The following is a 19,811-nucleotide window of genomic DNA, read 5'->3' on the forward strand; positions in this document are numbered from 1 at the left end:
GGACATGGGTTAGATCCCTGGTTCGGGGAACTAAGATCCCACATGCCGTGTGGCGTGGCCAAAAAGTAAAAATTTTAAATATAAATAAATAAATAAATTTTTTAAAAAGTGAAAAAGAAAAAAGACCATGTAGTGAAATGTGTTGACACTCAGGGTGTCCGTGTGTTTGTATCTGATGGCTGGAGCAGCGAGCAGGTTGTAGTCGTGGGTTTATTCCAGGATGCTCCTTGCAGAGGTGTGTGTGCCCTTTGGGCCCCTTCTTGGCAGGGGTTGTCGGGGGTCAGGCCCCGAATGCAGAGCAGGGTGACTGGGCCTGTCCACTGCAGCCCTGCGTCCAGCCCTTCTTTCGGGCGACTTGGATGGCTGGTCACTTCCACCGCCGGGAAGGGAACGTGACAGGAGACATGGTGTTGAAAACGGAGACGTGGGCACCTCTGGAAGACTCATCCCTTTTCTTGTCCTTTCCTTCAGAGGAAGTGGCTTTTAGGAAGAAGAGGCTGTGCATTAAATTCATCCCACGGGACTCAACCGAAGCTGCCATTTGTGACATTCGGATCATGGGCCGGACCAAGCAGGCCCCTCCTCAGTACACGTTCATTGGGTAAGTCTCAACAGCCCCAGTCTCATCTCTGCTGTCTGCTGAGGGTGCTCACATCACCCCTGGGGACCGGGTCCTGAGACCTTCTGTGTGACCCGTGGGCTCAGCCGTCTGCCTCTCATCAGCCCCTGGCCTGAGCTCTCCTTGCTGCCCTTCCTACCCGGGAGGCCGCTGGTTCAGGACACCATGCTCCTGACCAGTATTCAGAAGTTCTAGAATTCATTCCCCTCGGTCTTGATGGATCTCACTGGGGTCACGTGCACCCTGAGCCTGTCGCTGCTACCAGGAAAATGTCAATCTCTGATTGACCAAGTCTGAGCTGAAAGTGGGGTCAGCTCCATTGGAACTCAGGCACTGGGAATGAGGGGTGGCTGCTCCCTGAATACGGAGGGAAGGTAAAGATCAGAAGAGGGATGAAGGGATGCTGGACGTCCAAAAGATAATAGGTGTTCACCCATTGTACTCACTCAGCTGAAATTCGGGTCTCTCAAATTCATAGCGTGGTTGAGGGTTTTCGGCCTCTTGGCCACGTGCCTCTCCCTGGCCGGCTTTGCAATCTTCCTGCTTATCCCTGTGGGTCCCTACATCATGGATGCGTTTTCCTACTTGGCTTTTGAGGTCAGCCTCCTGGATCTTGCTCATTTGAGCCCAGACCCTCCTCTTTACTTGAAAAGCCATGGCCTTTACTTGAAGGCTGCTCACGGACTGGGTGATAGAGAGAGAGAGATAGAGCTGCGGTGTTTGCTTGAAGCACGTGGGGAGCAGGTGTCACAGAAATAGAGGTTATTTTCATCTTGGTGCACGATAGCTTGTGTGGACTCTTCAGCTATGGAATCTGATTCTCTGTCTCAAGATCTTGTGGTCCTTAAGAAGGACTCAGGCTTCCCTGGTGGCGCAGTGGTTAAGAATCTGCCTGCCGATGCGGGGGACACGGGTTCAAGCCCTGGTCCAGGAAGATCCCACATGCCGCGGAGCAACTAAGCCTGTGCGCCACAACTACTGAGCCTGCACTCTAGAGCCTCCGAGCCACAACGGCTGAAGCCTGCGTGCCTAGAGCCCGTGCTCTGCAACAAGAGAAGCAACTGCAGTGAGAAGCCCGCGCACAGCAACAAAGAGTAGCCCCTGCTCGCCGCAACTAGAGAAAGCCTGCGCGCAGCAACAAAGACCCAACGCAGCCATAAATTAATAATCTTTTTAAAAAAGGACTCTATGATCATACCCTTTCTACACACTCAAAAATCCTGTTTTGCAACATGGTTTAAAGTCATTATGGAAGCAGGATTATGGAAGTAGAAAATAGGTAAGAAAATAACCATACTTCAGGTATCTTAGAAACAGCCATTTACATCCAAATAGTAGAAACCAACGGTTTAATAATTACTACATGTATTATGTATATTCAGTTGCTGTGTGTATTCAGTTCTTTAAAATTACACACTATGCTACTTTAAAAGATTCGATTTTTAACCAATTTAAACAATTCTAAAGAATAGATTCTTACCATATATGTCTTGGTAATCAAAACTAGAATCCCTTTTTTTATATCATTTTGAAAAGATTGCTAAATAAAGCATATTTTTGTTTCATCTTGAGGCAAAAATTCTTTTTCAGAGGAAGACAATTCCAGTGTTATTTTTAAGGACAGAGAATTCAGTGTTCAGAGCTCTGTCGCTTTTTCTTAAGAATGGGCACAGCTCCACAGGTTACTTTGCAAAGGTCCGGGGTTGTCAGACTGGGAACAGCTCCTCCCAGGCCTGACTGTGGCCTGATACCGAGAGGTGGGAAAATCAGTGCAGCTGAGTGGAATCAACCATCTGATACGACGCGGCTGTGGTTCAGGACAGCTCCGCGTGTACCGAGGGGCCACCAGAAGAATGCTCTGAACAAACCTGTTCTCGGTTTTTGGAGGGATGATCTTCCTCTACATCTCAACGTGCAGTTCTGTGCGGCAGCTGAGCAGTTGGACGTTGATGTGTCTAAAATAATCCTGTTACAGTCCCTGCGAGTATGCCTGTCTCATAAACACTTGTGACCGTGGGGCATGGGGCCGGGCTGCAGGGGTGTGTGCAGATCAAGTAACAGGAACCCTGACGTGGCATCCGTCGGGCCCTGTTGTCACCACCCTTGGTTGTGGTGGTTCATGGGACACATGCCTCGGGCTCTGCGAAGATGTCTCCCAGACTGAGCCTGAGAATGAGGCTGACACCAGGTGACACCAGGCAGTGAGGAGCTTCACCCTAGAGGTGGGGGGCAGGGGGAGGGGGGCGGCACGGCATGGAGCTGGGTGGGGCTCGTTCTCCCCATAGCTAAACACCGGGCACACGGGTCAGCCCAGTGCCCTGTCTGTCTCGCCCCAACCACACAAAGAACTTGAAGCAGACGATCGCACAAATACCCACAATGAAATGGCGGAATACGAAGAATTTTGCAGACCGAGAACCAAGGAAAATGTTGATAGCATATAGTAGGAAGGCAGGCCCAGGGGTGGGGGAAGAAGATGGCCACGTCAGACGGGCCTGCTGAGTTGGGACAGTTGCCATCACATTAGGCTTTGAACTGTGATGCCCAGAGCACAAAGGGAGGTGATGTAACCCACCTTCATGGGCGAGAATCGATTCCCTGGCGTCTGAGGCTGTGATTCTCTTAAATGAGTTGGTTTGCTTTGTAGCTCAGGTAATTTTATGTTAAACGGTGCCATGAAGACTTCTCTTTTCTCCTAAAGGGAGTTGAACAGCATGGGGATCTGGTATCGAATGGGCAGAGTACCAAGAAATCATGACTCATCTCAACCCACGACGCCTTCCCAGTCATCAGCTGCTTCCACCCCAGCCCCCAACCTTCCCAGGTGAGGCCCTGTCAGTGGCATCTTGTTCTGTTATGCGTGTCGCAGAGTCATGTGGGCTTGGGTCCCACTGTGTAACATCTTAGAACCCCTCCACTTGGTATCTGCGGAAACATCGCAGAAGCGATATACCTTTAGAGGAGATTTCACAAAGCCAGTTAGAAATCTTTGCGTTACATGAACGTAAAAGCCATTCTGTCTTGCACCTATTCTGCAGGCTTCTAAAATAGCAGAATATGCAACTTAAAATGGGCTTGTTATTCTAAAGAGCTCAGAGTCGCACACAGACACATGACCTGTAGCCACGCTGCTGGGAGTGCTGGCCGTAAAAGGTGGAATTTCTTCTCTGCCTTGGCCAGCAACTCTTTCAACTCCAGGAGGGTTGGTAGGTAATTTTGTTCATTTCCATATTGTTCCTGTTCCCAAAGAGCTACAAACTAAGAGATAGGTACTTTGGGTAGGAGAGAATAGTGAGAAGTTTTTCAGGGGCTGTTAGTTTTAATAGTTGTTTCCACAAAGAAACTTGGGTGAGCAGACTGGTCTCTGCACCTGATTTCCGTTGGAGCAGAGGCAGTAGTGGTCTCAACACTTTCTATCCCATCAAAAACCTCTGCATCATTAGCAGTAAATTATTTGAGGACAGGGAACAAACAGCAGTGATAGACTAAGCTTGAGAAAGGAATTACAAAAGTAAATAAAACCAGTACGAAGTTGTGAGGTAGTGCCATTTGGAGCTGGACGTGACATAAATGAGGACGGATCTCAGAGCTTCCGCGTGGGCAGTTCGAGGTGCGCAAAATCGGCCAGGAACAGGACAAAACCATTACTGGGTGCTTCCCCCTCCCCACGCCCCACGGTCCACACCCTGCCCCCGGGAGTCAGGGGAGAGGGTGCTACAGGCAGTCTCCTGTGCCCTGTTCCTCTGCTGGGCTTCCCGCTGCCTCGGACGAACGCACAGTCATGAGCCGGCAGCTCGGGGCCTGTCCTTCGGGGTGTCCTCCAGAAGACAGTCTGGCCTTTTTCACTCTCGACAGTTTCACAAACCAAGGGCGGTACTTAATCGTATCTACCCCTGCCATGGCCTGAAACTTGAGGAGTATTGACAGTTTTCAGTTTCACTTTGGTGTGAAGGGATATGACTAGCTGATGAGCTTCCCAGAGTTGTGCGTCTTTGGTTTAGGAGTATAAGGCTCGCACAGCTCAGTAGCACTTTGGAGTTCCTTTCTCACTGCCCAGGGCACCATCGAGGCTGTGGTTCCCGTCACGTGTGCTCAGGGTCAGCTCAGGCCCGTCGCCTTGGAGAGGTTCCAGCTGCTTCCTGTTGACATTATATGGTCTGGAAGGGCCTAGAAATAGGCACCACCTCAGGGCAGGTTTTAACTTGCTGTGAGATAAAGGAAGAGCTCTGATTCTCCACTTAAGGCAGGAAGAGCTATCTCCCCAGAAGCTAGCCGGTCAGCGTGGGCGCACGGGCTCTAGGAACTGAAGCCAGGGGACCCGAGAACGCAGGCCACAGAGAGCCACACAGAACTGGAGATAGTGCGTGGGAACAAGCCTTGTGAGGCTTATGTATTTTATAACCTCTTGTTGTACAGTTTATGGTTTACAATGGCTTCAAGGAAATTGGATCAGTTTTGTTTTACTTGCCAAATAAAGCAAATGTCAAAATAGTCAATATAAAATGTATTCTAATTTGACTGAGTTAAGTCAGCCAGTATGCAGTAGGATAATTGAATGTTACATTAATGCTTCTCAGTAAAAACCACTTGTCTGTCCCAAACTCTCCTCTCTCACTATGCAGTAATTTACAGATGGCCTGTACACCTACATGAGCCCCCTAATTCATCAGGGTTTTTTTATGTTCTTCAGTTTTCGTATTGTTCTCCTATTGTGCATCTTTGATAAGAAATGAAATGCTGGGCTTCCCTGGTGGCGCAGTGGTTGAGAGTCCGCCTGCCGATGCAGGGGACACGGTTCGTGCCCGGGTCCGGGAGGATCCCACATGCCACGGAGCGACTGGGCCCGTGAGCCATGACCGCTGAGCCTGTGCGTCCGGAGCCTGTGCTCCGCAACGGGAGAGGCCACAGCAGTAAGAGGCCCGCGTACCGCAAAAAAAAAAAAAAAGAAATGCTGATTTTTCAAATTTTCCACTGAAGATTTATGAAATGAGGAGTGTGTTATTCCGTGAGGCGTCAGATCCCTGCAATCTGTCCAGCAGAGGAAGCTAACAGCTTTCTCTCTGGTGGTGAGCAGTGGATGAGGCTTTTGTCTCCGCTGGGGGTCTGCAGTGGGCCTGTAGGATGGAGGCCTCCAGGTCTGGATCCCAGGATTAGTCTTCTCTCTCTTGTCCCCACGCCTCAAACTTTGAACCAATAGCCTCTTTTCCCCTTCCTGTTTGGTGCTTCTGTGCCTTTGCTCATGTGGACACCTGTGCATCAGGTGTGTCTCCCATCCCCCACCTCAGATGTCAGCGCAAATGCCGCCTCTCCCAGGAGGCCTTCCCTGAGTGCCCTGTGCCTGTGCCAGGCTCTCCCCTCAGAGCGCTTTTCAGCCGTTATACCTTCACTCATGTTGTAAACTCCTTAAAGGCAGGGACTGTGTCTAGTGCCTTTTATTTCCCAGAGCTCAGCCCAGGTGCAGGCATATATTCAGTTTTGCAACAAATGCTTCTCCAACAGCCTCAGACCCTGGGCTGCAGCCTCTCCACTCCCACCCGCAGACAGCTCCTGAGTCCCTGAAGACTCCTCAGGTTTTTCTGATTATGAGAGGAATACAAGCTTGTAGAAAACTGACAGAGTATAGAAAATAATGAAAAAAACGAATTCCATCTCCAGTAAGCAAAGGCTCATAACCTTTGGCTATATTTCCTTCAAGTCATTTTTCTGTGTACTTTTTACATAGGTGATATCATATCATAAAATAGCAAGTTTGTTTTTGCTGCTTCTTTCTCCTGTACTATTAAACCACAAGCATAAGAAATACCTCAGCTGTGGTCTTTGTGTGGACGCGGGGATCAAGTTGCAAAGCCCAGGCTGGAGGGAGAGTGTGGTGATGCAGCGCCCTCTACTGACCAGATTTGGAGGAGCCTGGAGGACAGGCAGGCCGGTTCCCCCGCGGGCAGCGGGCCATTTTCCCAGCCAGTCCCCAGGGGAAGGAAGGGAGTCAGGGAGGGCCAGTAGCCGACCTTGTTGCCTTCTTGAGCCGGAGCTTCTGTCTGAAAAGCTAAAAACGTGTTCGCTGCCTACATTTCTTCCGTTGTCACTCGTATATCAAAGAACTTCCTGTCACTTTTTGGAGAGCTGTCGTCCCCAGCTTATGTCAGACAAAAGGGGCAGCTGGTGGAGTTTCTGTTGATGGGTCATCAGCTGAGGCCCTCGTGGTCCTGGCAGAGCCGCCTTCCCTTTCCAGAGGCCGGTACTGCCCTTCAGAACGAGCACCTCCTGCTGTTTCCTCCGTTACTGCAGAGAATGCTAGTCATGGGGCCAGATGTGGCGTTGTCCTTTCAGGATGGGCAGTCCCCTTGGCTGTATCCGGTGAATGGGGCACAGTGGTCAAAGGTCACGGCCAAAGGCAGGATAAGACGTGTTGGCAGAGCTCCTCTTCCTCACCCGGCGAGTCTTCATCACATACACGTCTCTGCGCTCATTTCTTGACAGTTTTCCCACGTGAAGAAGGGCATATGCCACTTCTTCTGGGGGCCTGGAGCCTTCATCTTCTCCCTGGGCCCCAGCGCTGCCCCGTCCTCTGCCATCTGCTTCACACACACTGATCAGCAGGGTGGGCCTGGCCTTGGGCATCGGGCGTGATCCCACGTCCCCACCTCTCTCCCGGGCTGGCCTCAGCTTTGCAAGTCGGCCTGGTGTGTGTGAGCAAACATCGGGGTCCCTGGATTTGGGCTTTTCCGATTGCTTCTTTGCTGCTGCCTTGGGGCACGTGCAGACAGAGGAAGCACCTTCCCCCTTCAGCCAGAGCAGCCCCCACTCCTGTCCCACACACCGGCTCTCACATATGATTCTGCAGGGAAGAGAAGGTTCAGCTTTTGCTGGAACCGAGGTCCGGAAAAGCTCGGGGAGGCAGGTGGACTCGCAGCTGATGGAGTACCAGTAGCCCCAGAGTGTGGCTGAGTGAACAGTTCTGTGCCTTCCCACGAGGGGCCCCGGTGGGCTGCTGCCCCCCGGCTTGCTGAACAGCAGAACCCGTGGCTTGATAAAGACATCAGAGGCATGCATATCAAATGTGCAGATGACACAGAGTCATTAGGGAGAGCTGATGTGCTGAGTGACAGAATCAATGCTCCGCATCTCCTCTGCAGCCAGAGCACCCTGCCGCTACCAGGGGATGAAAGGTGATGGGCGAAAATGGACAGGGCCCCCAAGGTTCAAAAAGTCAACTGCTCGGGCACCAAATTGAGGAGATGTGGCTTAGCAGCGGTCCACGTGAAGGAGCCAGGCTGGGCACGAGCTTGGGTACCTCGAGCGCAGCCTGGCGTGCACAGTGGGGCACGCCCCCTGACCCGGTGTCCTGCGCCTGTCAAGACATCAGGAGGGTCGCGTCCACTGCCATGCACCACCTTGTCAAAGTTACCCGACTCGAGCATTGAGCTTGAGTGTGAGGAATCGCTGAGTTTTGATCTGAGTCAAGGCGAGGCAGCTGGCTTCAAATGTCTAAATGGTCGCCGTGTAGAAGGGAAAGTAGAAGTGCTTCCAGGTGGGGCTGGGGCATTGGGAGCCCCTGAAGGCAAAATTAGATCAGGTGGGATGAAGTTATAAGGAGGTAGGTTTGGGCTTAACATTTTAAAAAATTAATAAAGGGAACTTCCCAAGGGTAAAAAAACCCCGTGGCATTGAAGAAGCCGGCTTGCGAGGTCATGTGCACCCAATTGCTGGCAGTATTCAAAGAGCGTTTGGGTTTTCAGACCTTCAGTGATTCTTGAAATGCATCATATTCCCTAGCCCCACCCTCAGAAATACAGATTCAGCAGACTTGCACGTTAGGGCCGCAGACACCTTGCCCCGGGTGACTCGGGGAGCTCCAACGGGCACCTGTCACCCAGGTCTGCTCGCGCCACTGTCGGTGCTTCCTCATCCTCCGACCTGCAGTCGGGCCTCCTCCCGCGCACTGGAGCCGGTGTCAGGATGGAGCTCAGGGCCTGCAGGGTGGCACCGTGGCGCCCTCCCGAGATGGAGACACAGAGGCCCACGCGCTGCGGCCCGTGGCTCCGTCCCAGCGTGGGCAGGCAGGAGCTCGCTCTCGGAGTCCAGCTGAAGCCAGTAGTCTGCACCCCGGAGTGCTGGGATGTCCAGGCACTTCACGGCTCTGTGGACAAGGGCTGGGCGGGGCCCCGTGGCTCCGGCGGCGCCACTCTGCCCTTCCTGCTGGCCTGGGGTCCTGGGGGAGAAGCGGCCCCCTGAACTCTGCCCCCCAGATCTCAGGCCATGGGCTCCTGCAGTGACCCTTCACCGACACTGTCCCCCCAGGAGAAAATGTCATCTTCCCTCCCAGAGACACAGGGCGCAGCCTCCCGGGAGCCCCTCCCCGTGTCCGCTGGGGCTGAGCTTCCCTTATAAGGCGCGCGGCGCTGCTCGAGTTGTTCGGGAATCTTCCAGTGATTTGTCAGCTTCCAGCAGGTTGTCAGTCACAGGTTCCGAAGGATGTTTCTTAGTGACAGTCATAATTGTACTTAACTTTTTGCGTGGATGTTATCAATCTGTGACAGATACTCTGGGAAATGGGGCATTTTGATGGCAGAAGATCTGTCACATGCATTTAGTCTTCCACTCAGGGACACCAGGATTCAGTCACAACTTTTGCACGTCGATGTCAGGTTTTGAGAACAGAGATCCTTGCTGACCTCAGAAATCGTCTCGTCACTCCCATCCCAGGGCTGTCATCTGAAAGGTTAATAGCTCTTCCTAAAGGAGAGGAAACATTCCTCCGCGGTGATCTAGCATTCAGGCCGTGCACGTCCGGGCTCATCCCTGTCACATCCATTTTCGGGAGCCTGCGGGCTGCCGTGCTCTGTCCTGGCCCCCCGACCCCACCTTCCCACGGGTGTGGGATCCACTGGGCCACTTGATCCACCCATGGAAGAAGCCGGCAGCGGGGACGGAGCCTTTGCCCACCGGCTGCAGTCCTGTCGTCTGAGCTGACGGCCTAAAGTGCTTGGGCTGCTTCCTGTCAGTGTTCAGTCATAAGATGCTCTTTGAACCACAGAGGACATCTGTCACCTGCCCTGTTGTGGCAGGACTTGAACAGGAGGCCTGAAGTTGCACAGATCAGGGAGGCTGTTCTCCCTTTCCTGCCGAGGTGTCTGCCCCTTCCCGAGCGGCAGCTGGCTTGGAGCGGGGGCATTTGCCTATGAGGAGGCCCAGCAGTTTCTCCTCTTTGATAGGTTTTAGTAGGAGAAGGCTCGGCCCAGAGAATTGGAGGGAGTTCATTTTAGAGTGGAAAACTGTTGTTTAATAAGGGTTCATCACTTATGAGAAGGGTTATATGTGCCCCCCGTCAAGGTAAGATTAGAAGGCAAGCCCAAGGGCTGATTCCACTGATTCTTTTTTTCCCCCGTAGTAAACAACTTATGACATGGATTTTGAGCTCCACAGTCGCAAGAGACGGTCTGGGGGTACGTGTGCCCAGGGAGGGCCTGCAGGACCTTGCCCCTCTGCAGGCCGTGGCCAGGCACAACTTAGGAGAAGTAGACTTACCTTCTGTTTATGCGAACACCACACACATTTTTGTTTAACTCTGAAGATAGGACACACGTGTTCGTATCCTTCCTGCTATGACCCTCCTTTGAAGGTGGAGGTGGTAAGACAGCTTTGCTCTTCCAGCACAGGGAGCATGGGCGCGGGAATCATCTCTCTGCTCGTGGTACCCTCCCCCCGCTCCAGCTGGAAGCAGCAGCACCAGGGGTGTCCCAAAGAAGAACCTGCTGGAGGGGCGGGACCAGAACACGAAATCAAACTTAGATTAGAGGCTCCTGGGGCTTGGTATTATTTCACGTAAATAGCCCATGCTTACATTCTTTGTCTGGAACTTTAAAGTCCTGGGTTGCCTGCCGTCCTGTTGGGGTTCTCAGGCGTGCACGTGCTCTGTTACCTGTCCGGAGCCTTCGCTGGCTTCCTGTTGCCTGACACGCCTCCCACATCATCTCGCTCGAATCAGGCCAGTCTCCTTGGCACCCTGGCCATCTCCGCTCGGGCCATTGCTGTGAGCCCCTGCCCTCCTGAAAGACACAGACTGGGCTCCAGAGTGCAGAGGACGGGTCCTGTCCACCCTCCAGCCCTCGCCTCGCCCTCACCTCTTCTGGAAAGCCTGGCCACATCATTTTCCGCCTTCCTCTCCTCCAGTTGCCTGCACCGTGCAGTCTGGCATTTCACGTTTCCCTGTCATTGCCGAGTTTATTTATGCTTGGTCTTATGAATAGATTTCTGGCTTACTGATGACAGGGGTTCTCATGTTTCCTTTTTCTCCTTTAAAGCCTCAGAAAAGGCTAGTCACAAAAATAACGATGATAACGTTGCATCACTGTGTATCAAAAGGTACCGAGTACTTTGAGCTGCGTCATCTCCTTTGATGCAGTAAGTATTCAGTGACAAACGTGTGGCTCCAGAACGGTAGGGACCTTTGAACTTCAGGTGCCTGGCACGTGGCGGCACTCAAAGTATGAATTGAATGTATAAAGTGAGCTGATTTGGACACATAGGACCAGGTATCGTATATTGATACATCTCTCCTTCCATCTATCCATCCATGCAACCAGCCAGCCAACGGAGACTTATTTACCGGGTGTCAGGCACTATTCAAGTACTTTACAAAGAAAAGCTCATTTAATCCTCATCACAGATCTGTGAGTCGGGTACTATTTTTTCCTCCTTTTCAAGGTGAGGAAACTGAAATCAAGGAGGTTAAATTCCTTTCCCAAGGTCACACAGCTACTAAGTGTCAGAGCTGGGATTTGAACCCAAGCCGATGAGCTGCCCCTGGCTTGCAGACTGTCCCTGTGCCCTGATGCTCGTGGTCACAGGCTCACTGGTGTGAAGCATTTCGCTGGGGAGCGGAGCAGTGGTTGGTTGCAGCCCCAGGTGTCCCATCCGTCTTCACGTGCAGCTTCTCCAGGCTCCTGACCGGCGCTGGAGAGAAGGACTTCCCAGAGCCTGCCCTGTGGGTGGGAGCTGCCTGAGGAGAACCTGTGAGGGCCATACACCAGAGGGTCCCCTCGGCCGGCTTCCAAGCCCGCGATTACGCAGGGTTGCGAGCAGTCTGATTTATTCTGGGGATCATGAGAGTGGTGTGAGAGAGACCTACAGAGCGAGGTTATTGGAATATCTTTCAAATGCGTGGGCCACAAAGCCCGCCCTGCTTTTGTAACAGTATCAGACTTAGTTTTGGTGTCAGAGTTATTTTGAAGGTGAAATTTCATTAGAATGCAGTTTGGTATTGTTAGATATGAATGATGAGTTTAGGCGGAATGGTATTATTTTTGATACTAATTTTTAATAGGGCTTATTGGGAAGTCAGAGATTCTATTTAATGAGCAATTAGGTAGTAGTCAGTACGGCTCCCACCTCTGAGCTGGCCTTCCCTGCTTTCAGTCTCGCGCATCAGATTTTCGACAAGGTATTTGCTGCTTGTAAGTGTGTTATCTTTGTAATTTTTGTGACTTTGTGAGTGCCTCATTTTTCTTGGTGGTTATGATGGTTATGTGGGCTTGTTGTTGTCCCAGAGAGCGGGTTTATACATGTGAAATGATTCCCTCCTATGCCTGGTTCTCAAATGTGCGAGGGCTCTTTGCACGGTGGGTTTGAGCTCGGGGGGTTGGAGAAAGGCCTTTTTCAGGATTATGAAAATAGTTTTCCATGTGTCAGAGCAGATTTATCCGTTCACTTCAGGGTCGGCTCTGTGAAGCAGACCATTTAGAGGAGGATGTTTCAGCTTTTATCAGAATGGAAGCTGATAGTCTGTTTGCAGGTGGCTCTGTGGAATATTTCACCTGGGTCTCTCAGTGTAAATCTAGCCTCCGAACAAAGTAAAAATGAGTGTCAAGTGAGATTGCCTGGTATGTTACCACCTCTGAGCGCACAGCGCTCCCCCCCGCCCCCCGCCCGTGCTGTTCTGTCTCAAGGCAGGGTTTCCGTTATTAATTTGGCTGTTTGATAGAATCCTTTGCTTGCAGTAACTTTTCAAAGGCCTTTTGGATTTATTTAGGTGGCACGTTTGCCTGTGGGTAGGGTAGCATTCAACTTGAACTTCCTTCTTGAGCAGCAGATGTTTTGTTTCCAGTTGAATAATAATACTAATAATTATCAGAATACATACAATTATCACCATTATCATTATTATTTCAGCTACAGGTTTTTGAGCGTCTTGTGCCAGGCATTGTGTAAACACTTCATGTATATCGTTTTAGTCTTTACAACCGTGCAGTGAGGTGAATAATTGTGTCCTCATTTTAAGAAATGAGAAACCCGAAGCTTGGAGAGACGGTGACTTACCCAAGGGCCAGGATTGGAACCCAGGCCCCACCATCCTGTCCTCTCTGCCTTCAAGGAGCCTCAGGGCTTCCTGAATTGAGGACCCTCCACCTCAGTGTCCCCTGCAGCCAGTGGCACGGCCTCCCCCGGGGACCAAACCCAGCCGTAAAGGCTTCCAGACCAGGACCCACATTCCACCTCCTAATTAGTCGTTGCTTCATTTTGCTAAACAAATTGTTTTCCACAGCTTTGGAGATTGACTGGGCAAAAAGGGGAAGACGCACGGGGCCTTTCATGAATCTGAGTTTGGCAGCCTCGCTACTCTTGAATTTCGGAGAGGCGGGTATTTTAGTAGGCTGGAAGAAGATGAAAAGCTAGCGGTGCCCATATGTCCCTTGTTTTCAAAAGCAGGGTCAGTGAGGTTTAGAGACTGTTTAAATATTTCAGTTTATAAGATGAGACTAGCTCATCTGCAATGGAAGTGCAGTGCCCTCAGCCAGGCTTGGCTTTTTTCTTCATTTCTTTTATAATGGAGGTAGGTGTTTTGGCATTTCAGGGTTCAAGTGTAATAAAACTTATATGTAGTGAATAAGTACCATGATTTGGAATGTTGCTGCAGCTATGAAAATTAGTTTCCCTTTTTTTTTTCCTTTTTTGTTTTATGAGTAATCAGCGACTTGAAAAATAGCAGTGGTCCGAGAATGGTAGTTCAAGAAACTGAAAACTGCCAAGCGTTAAAGGAGTATAACCTTTGACATTTTTCTAAGAAAGCATTTTCTTCACTCAATTAAATCTTCCCTGGTTGAGATTAGACATCTATCCTGAAATACATACTTGAATACTGTAGTTTGAAATTGTACACAAGTGCCCATTTTTAGTTAAGACAGTGTCATCCTATGCCCCCATTTTCTCTTGAATTTTGAAAGGTAAATGACATGGTGGTGGTTTTTCTTGATCCCAAGTTATTTATGGAAGCCCAGAATCTGAGTGACTGTCTAACCCAACCCTGAGTATCCAGTGAGGGGCTGTTGGCAGCGACCGGTTGAGGCTGGCACGTTGGGAGAGCAGGGCTGGAACCAGGTCTCACCTCCCCGTCACGGTGCACCTGGGAGGTGAGACGCTGGTCACTGACACGAGGTGCAGGCGGGGATGGCTGTGCTCACGGCCCTGGCAGAGCCACCAGATGCCCAGAGAGGTGGGCCCTTGAGCTGAGTTGTCTTCCAGGGCCCAGCCCTTCCCCGCCGTGGAGTAGTGAGCAGGACCTCCGTTCTGCTGGCATTTCCTGTCATGTTCCCTTCACTCTTCATACCTCTCCGGTTCTACATTTCAGAAGTAATTTGTCACTTTAGAGGAGGGAGTCATTAATAACCATTATTCAGAACTGTCGAGTCTTCCTCTCTGTGTGTGAGTTAAGCATCCCCAAAACTGGCCTTGTTGGTGGCAAACAGGGCCTCCCTATTGACAGATCAGACCTGCCCCACCCGCGCTGGCCTTTCTCACGTCTGGTTATTCCAAGTCTGTCTTTCATCACTGAAAGGGTGGTGACAGAGTGGTTAAACCACGTCCTCCTGGAATTCATTAGTATTATTACCAAAGACCGTGTTGTAAATTGTTGATTTTTTTTTTAACTGCTCGGAAAAAATTTCTCCTTAACTATTTCATTTTAACGTACTTTAAAAAAAAAAAAAAAGATTTTCCTCGTCAAACATTCGAAACAGAATAGTTCAGGAGCCCGGACTTCAGATCCCACCGGAGGTGGGCTAGGAGTGGTCGTCCCAAGTGAAGCTGTGAAACTGTCGCCATCAGGTTGTGGGGTGAGGGGTGGAGGAAGATAACCCCCAACCTTCCAACGGTGGTTACGGAACAGAATTGGCCTTCTATGTATGTTAATGCAGGTTGCGATTCTTTAACGTTAAAATTCCACTAAAGGACTAATAATTACTGTTAATATCTTCCAGTGGAAACTTACAGTAAAGGAGCAGTAGTAGAAACAGTATTTAAGGGAGAGCTGCCGGCGTGAGAAGAATGCAAATAAGTGTTATTAGCCTAATGATTTTGCCGTCGCCATGGTTGTGCGGCAGCAGTGTTGTGAATATGTCATCCGGCACCCGTGAATTTGGAAAGTGTGTCAAAACACAACTTCAATTAGTTTGCTCTAATTATGGCTCTGGAGAGTTTGTAACTACATCACTCCTCATTAAAAGAGATTTTCTTGTATGGATTAATGTAATGTACAAAGGAAAGTTTCAAAGTTCCCGACGCCACTTGCTCCCGCAAGGAGCGGGCTTGGAGCAGGGCTGCTGGATCCTGGGTCTCCTGCAGCCCGCCCGCCGGGAAGAGGGCCGAGCGCGGGGCTGCGCGGCCGGCTCTTCCCTTCCATCCCGTAATCCGCTTCCTGCCGAAAGTGGCCGCTGCATATGGAGCTCTGGCCACGTCCACAGGAGGGTAATTGAACCCATCGTGAGCTTCTAAAAGAAAACTGCTAGTCAGAACACCCCACATTCTCAGCACCTCGGTGGAATCTGGAAGCAGGAAGGTCTCTGAACCCACCATGGCCAAGCGCAGTGTGCACAGTCAGCCTTTGGCCCCATCCTGGGGGTCTTGGGGGCGATTGCATGGGAAAATGTGTTACCTTTGGTCACTCAGAATCACATGGCACCCGTGAAATGTCAATAAAAGTCTTTTCATACAGTGAGAAAGAGGACCTTAAGGAAATGTAATCTCTTGTCCAAACTGATAGGTAGTGATAAATGCTACTGTTGCCATTTTGAAAGAAAAAAAGAAACAAATTCACATTTTCTTGTCCTGTTACTGACCACGGCCACCCTGCCACCCCGCCCTGGCCACCAGTGGTGGTGTGCAGTGACTGCCTCGGCGAGGCTCCCTTGTGCAGGGTCGGGGCGGCAGCACCAGGTGTCACGTTTGCAGTCCAAGGCTGTTTCCTTGAGCTTTGCTGCCCATGCCCTCACCCGTCTCCGGAGCAGCTGGACACAGCGTCATTGTGATGTCCCAGCTTGGGGAGCTCAGTGGTGCATTTTGAATCTAAGAGATGAATTTTGGAATGCTGCTTGAGGAGGCCTGGGTTTGGTTGCCCTCCCCCTCCAATTTATTTGCACGATGCAGAATATCCAAAATACAGCTTTAAACACATTTTTATTGACTGTCAGGTGTTCTCTTTGTCTCTTTTGGGGAGTACAAGGTAGGTGTGTGTGTGTGTGTGTGTGTGTGTGTGTGTGTGAGATGAGTAGCTTGGCCTTCTTGATACCACTCACAAGCAGTGATACCTTGAGTTAGTTATATGAGTCCTCTGAGCCTCAGTTTCCTTGTCTATAAAATGGAGATAAGAATACCTTCTTTGCAGGGTTGCTGTGAGAACCAAATAGGGAAACACATGGAAGTGCCACGCCGGGCACACAGTGGACACTCACGCATGTGACTTTCTGTCTTGGTCCAGAGTTCGTTTCAGAGTTCACTCTGGGCACGAGCAGTTCGTTCCCTTGGACCTTTCTGTTGTCACCATCTGGCCGCTCTCAGCCTCGATCGCCAGCATCCCCCCTGAGTTCCCACGGCGTCAGGTTGGGCACAGGCCTTCTCCCCGCCAGAGCTGCGCTCACAGGTGAGCAGCTGGGAAGGGGTTAAGATAGCAATTGTGTAAGTCTTCCAGGCTTTCTCCCAGTTCTGCGGTAATATGATGAAGAACTTCACCCTAATTAAATATTCAAATTAGGAATAAGTGTCAATATGGCTTCCCATTGCCTGGAATGATGATTAATTGTATTCAAAACTCTAGTGGCCCACTGTAATCTAAACTGAACCGTTGTTCTTGATTATTTCTGCACCACACTTGCCATGTTTTTGTTTTAAGATTTAAACTAGTAATTGATTTGCCATATGCTGTCGAGTATGTTGTGGTAACATACTTTAAAGTTATACGTTTAGGAACTTGGGGAGTTTGGAATTGTGATTTCCTTAGTCTTCCAGTGGCAGCTTTTTTTCCCTTGTCCAATGCAGAGTGATTTGGTTGGAGTATGCTTGTGTCTGTGTGTGTGTCTGTGTTGCCCATGAGGAAGACTCATTATATCGTCGAGTTGGTAGGTTGAAGTTATATTGATCATGGCAAATGGGTTGCCTGAATGGAAAATGAACAAGTCTGCATTTATACTTTTGTGCTTGTGTTGTCTTGGTGAAGCAACATGGCTTTGTGGAAAAAGCATAAACTCAAATCCTAGCTCAGCCAGTTCCTTTGGCTGTGTGACCAGAGAGGTTCCTGTGTGACCAGAGAGGTTAAGTTCCTTAACCTCTCTGAACCTTCTTTCTTCCAACCTGTAGAACCCACTGGGTTGTGAAGATTAGAGATGAGTGAGAAGCATGAAGAATGTGCTCAGTAAGTGGTGACTGTCATAAACACAGGTGATAACAGGAACAAAGCATTCAGTGCCCCCGCCCCCGGCCTCCAGAAAGCCACTCCCAACCGTGAATCCGCAATGACCTCCCAGGTCTCTGACTGCCGAAGCCTCTGTTGCCCCTCGCTTACTTTGTGACATTTCTTAGGTCGTTGTCTTGACTCTTGAATTGCAGTTTCGTTGCCCCGGCCTTTCCTCCCCCACCACGTTCTTCCCTCTTGGCAGGTGGCACTGCAGCTCCCACGTCCCTGAGTACTTCACAGGCTGTAGTGGAGGCACTGGTGTGTGGTAGGCCCTCAATAGATGTTTGTTTTGTTTTATGCCATTGCCTTAAAATTGAAGCATATAACCTTAGAGTCTTCTCTTTGTATAGCTTATGATATTTAGAGCTTTTTACTCTATGATAGAGGGGATTTTTGTATGTGTTTCAATTTACTTATAGATACAACTGAAGGGGAAAGATATGAGTCTTTATTTGGGTTTGGGGTGTTTTTTTTTAAATTATTTTTAAAAGACTTTATTTTTTTAAAGACGTTTTAGGTTTACAACAAAATAGAAAGGTACAGAGATTTCACGTATACCCCCTTCCCTCACCCACGCCTTACTTCCTCCATGATCAATGTCACTCACTCAACAGAATGGTTCGTTCTTTTTTTTTTAAAGATGAACCTACATTGACACATTATAATCACCCCAATTCCACAGTTCACCTTAGGGTTCACTCTTGGTGTTGTACATTCTATGGATTTGGACAAACGTATAATGACGTACGTCCATCATTATAATACCATGAACAGTCTTTTCACTGTCCTAAAAATTCTCTGTGCTCTGCCTGTTCATCTCTCCCTGAGGCCCCTCTGGCAACTACTGATCTTTTTACTGTCTCCATAGTTTTGCCTTTTCCAGAATGTCATAAGAGTTGGAATCATACAGTATGTAGTCTTTTCAAATTGGCTTCTTTCATTTAGTAAGACGCACTTATCATTTTTAAAAAACTATCCCAGGGCCAAACACAGTGCTTGGCATACAGTGGGAGCTCAGTTAAAGACTGGTGGACTGAGTTGGTCACAACGTCTTGATTCTAGTACCCTTGTGTGCCTCCGGATCCCACAGTCTGTCTCCCCTTGGATGGCTTCAATTTACCGGGTATATTTGGAATTAAGTTTCAGGTCTGGGCATGGAAGGTTTAAGATAGTGAATTATCATTGCAGAGGAAATAGGTCCATTTTAGGTTTAATAAAACCTCACTTGACTTTGCTGGTGTCATTTACAAAACAGAACAAAGCTAAATGTCTCATCAGATCACGAGAAAGGGTAGTAAACTTTGCACCTTCTGAGGTTGGCTCAAAATCAGTGAGAAAAAAAATCTCCACACCTAAAAGTATTTTAGGGCCCAGGGTCATTGCAGTAACGGGCTCTCTGTTTCAGTAGAACCAGGTTACGAGGAAACACAGTGTTTTCTCACCTCTCCGGGTCTGCACAGATCTGAATGGTAACTCAAAATCTCGGTTTGGAAGCACAGGGGACCCGGCGCAGGAATCCTGGCTGTGAAGTCTTAGAGGAGGATGTGAGTGCCGGTCAGGCCCTTCCAGCTGAAAGTGATCCATTTTAATTACCTTCCAGAGCTCTCCAATACCTGAGCATATGGTCCTTAAGAAATAAGCTTCCCCAAACTGTCAGCGAGTGCGGGCAGTGGTCAGGGACCTGGTTCTGACACCGTTGACCAGCCTTGGAGAGCGGACGCTCTAGAAGGTGCTTATTAAAATGCCAGCAGGTGCGGCGAAGGTCTCCCTTCCTGTGACTCCCTCACCCTGCTTGTGCCAGGTGTTTTATAAGAGCCTTTTTCTTCATTAAATGGCATTCATTAAGCATGTCCTTACACCTGGCACAGAAGCTGTGTGTCACAGATGACTTCTTCCCAGTGGTGGTTTGCAGGAATGAAGTAGAGTTTCATTTAGCCATTTGCTGGGCTCTTCCCCCCCCCCCCCCGCCCACCTTCACTCAGTTATTGTGGCTTTTGCCTGTTCCTCCTCCATCCCTCCCCGCATTCCGTCACTTTCTTTTGCACATTACCTCTGGTCCTTGTCCACCAGCAGCCACATTAGCTGGAAAACAAGATGTTCCTGAAGCACCAAGTGCCGTGCAGGACGTTTTTATACCTTTGCTCTTCTAGAATTCTTCTCCTAATGTTTGCCATCTTTTTTTTCTGATAAAAAGAAAAATAATTTCTCGTTGAAAAAATTAACATATAAAAATATATAAAAAGCAGGGGGAAAACAATCCACACCCTGACCTCAGAGACTTGTATTGTCCACACCACAGACACCGTCCTGCATCCCAGTCCTGCCAGTAGCCCAGGGCCATCACTGCTCTAAGCTACCAGGTCCTTTTTGTCCTGGGACGTATGTGTATGCGTACGCATAGGAATATATTGTTTGTGCGGTGGCTTATATATATGTCGTTCTGCAACTTGGTTTTTGTTTTATTCCCTTTTG

General features: G+C 49.6%; 1 protein-coding gene across 2 annotated transcripts in view; it reads left to right on the plus strand.

Moving 5' to 3' along the window:
• The window catches only part of MVB12B (multivesicular body subunit 12B), a 179,597-nt gene that overhangs the window by 67,635 nt on the left and 92,151 nt on the right, over positions 1–19,811 (plus strand). For both annotated transcript variants that reach the window (XM_033858599.2, XM_033858601.2), the window contains 2 exons: positions 472–601; positions 3,321–3,443. In XM_033858599.2, the coding sequence (XP_033714490.1) occupies positions 472–601; positions 3,321–3,443 (253 nt within the window). The remainder of the gene's footprint in view (positions 1–471; positions 602–3,320; positions 3,444–19,811) is intronic.

The sequence above is a fragment of the Tursiops truncatus genome, chromosome 6 (assembly GCF_011762595.2).
Source record: "Tursiops truncatus isolate mTurTru1 chromosome 6, mTurTru1.mat.Y, whole genome shotgun sequence".
NCBI classification, from domain to species: Eukaryota; Metazoa; Chordata; class Mammalia; order Artiodactyla; family Delphinidae; genus Tursiops; species Tursiops truncatus.